This window comes from Anolis sagrei, chromosome 2 (genome assembly GCF_037176765.1).
Source record: "Anolis sagrei isolate rAnoSag1 chromosome 2, rAnoSag1.mat, whole genome shotgun sequence".
Lineage (NCBI taxonomy): Eukaryota > Metazoa > Chordata > Lepidosauria > Squamata > Dactyloidae > Anolis > Anolis sagrei.
The window spans coordinates 189,392,120-189,399,055 of record NC_090022.1 but is presented as its reverse complement, the minus strand read 5'-3'; the positions used below and the strand labels follow the sequence as shown (position 1 = coordinate 189,399,055).

The window sequence follows — 6,936 nt, the reverse complement described above, 5'->3', positions numbered from 1 at the left end:
AGGGTTGGATTCTTCCCAAATCTGTATTATCTTTAAGGGTCTCCCCACCCACCCCCCTTTTTGGGAGGGATGGGAAGCTCGATTCCCAGAGACAGAGAGGATCTGTTTTCTGGGAAGCAGCTGTCTTTGTGGGAGGACCAAGCTTGTCGGGAATTAGATATTTCTCTAGATCTTATGTTCATCCCTGTATATGGATTCCCATAACTTTGAATCGGTGGTCCGATCCCCCCTCCCTAGAATTATGACAGGTGAGAAGTGGGGAGAATAGACACCCTCCCATTCCCTTTGTTCCATTGCCTTGTGCTGGCTGAACTGGTCGACCGACCAGATTGGGGTTCAAATCGAAGCTCCGTCTGTCTAGCTCTAGCTTCCCCTGCGGGTCATGAGAGAAGCCTCCCACAAGGATGGTAAAACATCAAACATCCGGGCATCCCCTGTGCAAAGTCCTTGCAGACTGCATATTCTCTCACACCAGAAGCGACTTGCAGTTTCTCAAGTCGCTTCTGTCACACACAAACAAAAAAGCATGGATGCTGCTTCCCAGGGAAATGTACAAAAACTGCACTTGAATTTGCCAATTTTTGAAGAAAAAAGGAGCTCGAATTCATCCCAGTCTCGGCAACGGTTGCTTTATATTTGCTTCTAAATAATCCACCCGGTGTGAGGCGGGGAGTAAGCGGAAAGGTGGAAAGGCTGGAGCGCTTGGGAAACTCTTCCACCCCTCTCATCTGTAAATATGAGCCTGTTGCGGTTAGGCTCATTCGTCTCCTTAAAGAGCCTGTAAACTTTATATGACACAATATCTAATAGTAATTTATTGGGAGATATTGTAAATTCCGACCGGTTTTAAGTTAATAAAGGCAGCCAATTAATGAGGAAAATAGCTTAATTTTGCCAGCTGTTGAAGGCACCCTGGACGCAGCTGGGTATGCTTGATTTAAAAAAGAAAGAATATATAGAAATGTAGGTTTGGAGGTAGATATACCGGCGCACACGCACCCCTATATGTCTTTTATCATACCGTGGCTTTCTCAGGCCAGTGCTTAAAGCCCGTTGTATTATTTTATAAAAGGTTTTATGATTTTTTAAATAAAACAAGCAGCATATAAAAAAGAAGACGAAGAAGGGGGGAAAAAACGCGAAAAGCAGAACGTAATGTTTTGTTTGGTCTCAAATTGCTAAAGGTGGGTGGCACCCTTTCTCTCCCCCCCCCCCCTTTCCAGCGCGAGTTGGCGCTCACGTGACCCCCGGTGGACCAATGGGGCGGACCTTTAGGTTTAACTATGTTTAATGTCAGATAGCAATAAACTAGAAGCTCTCGGTCAGGCCCGCGGAAATGGGCGAGCATAATCTCCTGAATCCGGGTTTTGTGGGGCCGCTGGTGAACATCCACACGGGAGACACCTTCTACTTCCCCAACTTCCGGGCTTCCGGGGGCCAGCTTCCCGGCTTGCCGTCGCTCTCCTACCCGCGGAGGGACAATGTCTGCTCGCTGCCCTGGGCCGCCTCCGAGCCCTGCAACGGGTACCCGCAGCCCTACCTCGGCAGCCCCGTCTCCCTCAACCCGTCCTCCTTCGGCCGCGCCTGCGACCTGGCCCGCGTGGAGGAGAGCAAGTGCTACTACCGAGAGGCCTGCTCCGAGGGCGCGCCCCTCAAGCGAGAGGAGCGGGCAGGAGGAGGAGGGAGGGACAGCGGCGCCCTGATGCCCCTCGAGCCCAGCGGCCTCTCGGGCGGCGGCATGGGCGCCGTGGCCACCTTCGGCAAGTTCGACTACCCGGCCGTGGCCCCCGAGGCGCTGCCCCACGACCCCGCCTCCTGCCAGTCCTTGGAGTCCGACTCCAGCTCCTCTTTGCTCAACGAAGGCAACAAGGGAGGAGGAGGAGGAGGAGGCGCCGGCAGCAACGAGCCTTCCGCGATGCTCTCCCCCTTGCACCAAGGAGGAAGCCTCTCCGCCCCCGGTAAGCCAGCACCGCCAGATCAATCATGATATCCCCTTTCTCTCTATCTGTCTCTTCTTCTTCTTCTTCTTCCTCTTCTCTCAATCTTCCAAAGTCTCCTCGCTCCAGCTCAACTCCTCCTGGGCTCCGAAGGCGAGGTCTATTTGTGCCGAGGCCGCTAGGGGTAGCCCTCAAATGCCTCGCGCTTTTATGAGGTGGTGCTTCTTTGAAAAGAAAAGCCTATAAACATGTAAATATCCCATAAAAAAAATAAGAGAGAGGATGGGCAAGGCAAGCAGACCGGGCTTCATGCCTCTTTCTCTCTCTATCCCCAAATCTGATGGGTTTGGCAATAGAGATGGACCAAAAAGTGGGTTTCTTCTCCAGTATAGGCTTACTACAAAAGAGACAAAACTTCAATTCCTGAGTATACTGAAGCTATCAAATATTAGAAGAATTAGGGAAGGCAAAGTCTTGCAGAATAGGATTTATGGGCATTTTTCTTTCTACACTTTGCTTCCCTCCTGGGTTTGGCAACAGATATGGAAGGGGGTTTCTCCTCCAGTTGTTATTTTAAATAGTTTCAATAAGTTCTTGGTGGAAACACAGAGCCCCCTTTGTGCAATAGGTTAAATCCTTGTGCCAGCAGAACTGCTGACCTAAAGATTGACAGTTCGAATCCAGGAACGGGGTGAGCTCCCGTCTGTCAGCTCCAGCTTCTTATCTAGAGACATGAGTGAAGCCTCCCACAGGATGGTGAAACATCTAGGTTTCCCCTGGGCAACGTCCTTGCAGACGGCCAGTTCTCTCACACCAGATATATTTTTCTCCTCTATCTTCAAACCTCATGGGTTTGGCAATATATAGACCTATATATATGGAGGATATATATATATATATAGAGAGAGAGAGAGAGAGAGAGAAAGAGAGAGAGAGGATATATACGTATCCTCCTCCAAATCTCATGGGTTATGCAATAGATGTTTTTCGAGCTTAAATAATAACTTCTGGAGTTATTATTTTAAAAAGTTTCAATAGGTTCTTGATGGAAAAGCAACTCTCTGGTTGAATCTCAGGCTCAGAGAGGACTCCCGTTGGGAGGACTTTGAAGAGATCTTGCTCTCTTTCGCTAGAGCTATCTCAGGTGAAAAGTCAGGCGAGGAATATCTCTAAAAAAGAGGCTTCCCAGTCCTTCGAGAAACCTGGCTTTCCAAACCTCATCTCTCTCCTTCTCATCACCCCACAGTCCAATACAAAACCGCTATCAGTCCACACAGAGGTCTCCTTTCAATAATGGAGCGCTGTTTGAAAGAAAGGAGCCTTTCTCATAGACTTGGTGAGCAAGGATTCCAGGAAGAAGGGCCAGTGGGTTGTCTTCCGCTTTGAGGTGCCTCTGGGTTGGTCTGCTGACTACATGCATGCCTTCTTTTCCGCTCGTTATTGGGACTCTAACATGGAGACCCCCACCCACCCACCGCTTTTCCAATTTTGAACCACCCCACTCCATAGCACTGCCTTAACGCCTGCTTTCTCTGCAAGAAATGACACTAAACTTCATTCCAGGGTATGGCTGATCCTCAAACTTTCGAGTTGATGGCATTTGAGTAGCGGACTCTAACTCTGTTCTGCCTTGTCCTTTCATAGCGATGTCTTAAAATCCAAAAGCCAACCTCCTTTCCAAAAATCCTTCAATTTGTGCATGGGAGACAACGGTAGCAACCATTTGCTTCAGATTTGTCTTCAATTTGTGTTGGCTTTCCCACGCTATTCCTCAACCAGGACCTTCAGATCTAAAACGCAGTTGTCTTTAGGCTTCCTCCTTTTCCTTCCTTCTCTTCTTCCTTTCTTTCTCCAGAGGCTAAAATATTCCCTAAATTGTGTACAGAGACCTGGAGCCTCACCTTGGCCAAGAACTTGAACTGAAAGTTGGCTGAAAGGGAGGAATGGGTGGGTTTTTCTCTCTCTCCCTCTTTCCCATTCATTCTCTCCCCCCTCTTGGTCTCTTGTCTCTTCCCACGTGTTAAATCTCCTTTTCCACCACGCTGTTCCTAGGTGCCCCCTGGTATCCGATGCACACAAGGTCTCGGAAAAAGCGAAAGCCCTACTCGAAGCTGCAGCTCGCCGAGCTGGAAGGGGAGTTCATGGTCAATGAATTCATCACTCGCCAAAGAAGGAGGGAGCTTTCAGATCGGTTAAACCTGAGCGACCAGCAAGTGAAGATCTGGTTCCAGAACCGGCGCATGAAAAAGAAAAGACTCCTCCTGAGAGAACAAGCCCTTTCTTTCTTTTAAGCGCCAGGCAAGCCCGTATTTGGGGGAGCCACAGAGACTCCGTAGCCTTCCTCCCAGCTGACGGTCCCGGGACTCTTACCTGTCTGGTTCCGATTGATATTTTTTCTTTCTTTCTTTTGAAAGAAAGTCGGTATCCTTTTCAGAAGCCCAACAGCGGGCGTTTGTGTGCGTGTGTATGTGTGTGTAGGCAGCGAGAATGAGAAAGTGAGTCCCTCCAACCCTAGATTCGTTGGGGAAGAGTCCCAAATGTGAATATGAACCCTTCCCATTCACTCACCGCCCTGGGTCTCTATGGTGAACAAGGCTTTGGCCGCCTGTGTGGCGGAGCTTCTGGGGGGAAGTTTGAGCCCCATATTTCCCACGTTTCCAGTATTCACAGGTACGGCTTCCACTCTGAGCAACAGGACTCACCCTCTCCTTGGCTTTAGCGTTGGGTAGGTTGCCCGGTCCACCAACAAAGCCCTCGCCTTGCCCTCTGTAAGTGGGTGTTTTGGGGTTAATATGTTGGGATTTTTCATTCCCTAGCGGAAACCTGAAAGTTGATGTCGTGTCCGCAGATAAATCAAAACTCTAATAATTCTTAGAGGCCGGGTTTTATTGTTTGCCAGAGATAATTTTCAAAAGGAGTCTGAGGAAGAACTCCTAAAGCAGAGGCTGGCAGTATTTCTATCTCTCTAAGGTCCTCTCCACACAGCTGAATAAAATCCCACATTTTCTGCTTTGAACTGGGATATATGGCAGTGTGGACTCAGATAACCCAGTTCGAAGCAGATATTGTGGGATTTTCTTCCTTGATAATCTGGGTTATATGGCTGTCTGGAAGGGGCCCGAGTGTGTGGGGTGCGGATGAGCGTCAATGCCATCTGATAGTTGTCCCCTCAACATAAGGATTAAGAAGCTATTGGTTTTTCTCCTTGTTTAAGATGAAATAGTCTTGGAGAGTGCACTGACTGCTACACTCCTCTGGTAATGTTGACTTAAATTGGGAGAAAAGCCCTGTGGCAGTCATTGGGATGACTTTCGAGTAAGCGCGTTTGAGTGTAAGAAGTCAACACCGCCACCAGTCAAAGAAACAGACCCATTTGCCTCGTCCATGTATTCCCCCTCCGGATGAATGTCTTTAAGACTCTGCCTCTGTCACTCTGAGTGCTTAGGCTGGCTGTGGGTGCCTGTGCCCCTGTCTTTTGCCTTCATCTATCCCTTCCATCCAACTGGAGAAGGCTTAATAACAGTTACAATCGGTGTGCTTGATCCTGTCTCCGGAGAGGGATTTTTCATAGTGCTTCTCAACAATCTTGCGTTTGGGATGCCCCCTTTTATACATCAACTCTATGGTAGCCCCTATGTGGGAGACCCTTGGAGCGATTAAAAGCTATTAATCCTCCCTTCCTGGGGGCTCCTTCCACGCAACTGAATAAAATCCCACGTTACCTGCTTTGAACTGGAATATAAGGTAGTGTGGTCCCGGACATCTCAGTTCAAAGCAGATATTGTGAGATTTTCTGCCTTGATTATATGGCTGTGCGGAAGGGCCCTGAGAGATCTCATCTAACTTGATTGATTTCCCTTTTCGAAATGAAGAAACAGGGATTCCCCTTCCTCTTTTTAACGTTCCTCGTGTTTAGTTAGACATTGAGTTAAGGTGGAATTAAAACCAACAACAGGGAGCGGTAGTCTTCGAGAACTGGTGTATTCTCAAGAGGTGGCCTTGTGTGTGCACAACTATCCTGTCTGTTTCCCTTCCCAATTTTCCATAGGTGCCCAGGGGTGCACATTTGGGAGGTGTTACCTTATGTCCCCATCCCCACCCCTCTTTTTTGCCCCCTCCCTCTCGCTCCCAACCAGACATAAAGAGCGGCTTAGGCGCGAAATTTCGGTGATATACGGTAATTTCTCACTCAAAGCTTCCATTCTTCTCTCGTATATCCCCCTCTGCAGTTTTCCCTTCAAAAGTAGACTGGAGCAGGAAGGGTTGGGGAAGAGCAGACTAGGTGGGTCTCCCAGATCTGCCAATGAGTGGGTTGCTGTGAGTTTTCCGGGCTGTATGGCTATGTTCCAGAAGTATTCTCTCCTGGCGCGGAAAACTCATAGCAACATAGTGATTCGGGCCATGAAAGCCTTCGACAACATAGTGCCAATGAGGTTTTTTTGTAGAGTTGGCTGTCACGTTGAAGCACCCCTTCCTCTTTCCTGAGCCCACTCATGGCGTGGCAGAAGGGTGGTATTAAATGGGATTCCTCCTCCCTCAAAAACCCAGATCGTGTTTAAGAATGTCATTGAAAGCGTCCCCAACTCTGTTCTCAATTTTTGTGTAAGGATATTTAAGTGGGGGGGGGGGGGTTTGCTTTGCTGCGGCACGCTTTGCTTCCTACTTAGTTTTTATATCAGAAGGGATTAATTTTACGATAAAGGCAAGCCTTTTTCTGGCAGGGCTGCAAGGCTCCCCCACGTGCTTCCCGATCCCGGCGTTCATGGTCATGACCAGTGGCAGGAATGCCTCGCCTTTACGAGCTGCAAAGGATGCGGTCTAGTCCTTCAAATGCCTCCCCCCTCCCCTTTCCCTTGAGTCTCTACCCTCTTCTTCTCCAACAGCCCTTTCCTTTTCCATCCATATCCTTAGGGTGGGGTGCGAGGTTGGTGGGAGACCCTTTTCTATAAAGCCTGCCCCCTTTGCAAAATAAAAAAGCCCTGGAAAGCAAGGGTTCCCC

General features: G+C 48.9%; 1 protein-coding gene across 1 annotated transcript; it reads left to right on the top strand.

Moving 5' to 3' along the window:
- Nucleotides 1-1,288: 1,288 nt before the first annotated feature.
- HOXC12 (homeobox C12) lies at nt 1,289-6,559 on the top strand. Its single transcript, XM_060760873.2, has 2 exons — nt 1,289-1,958; nt 3,990-6,559. Exons 1-2 carry the CDS (start codon nt 1,337-1,339, stop codon nt 4,226-4,228), a joined length of 861 nt encoding a protein of 286 aa, XP_060616856.2. The 5' UTR covers nt 1,289-1,336; the 3' UTR covers nt 4,229-6,559.
- The last annotated feature ends 377 nt before the right edge of the window (nt 6,560-6,936 follow it).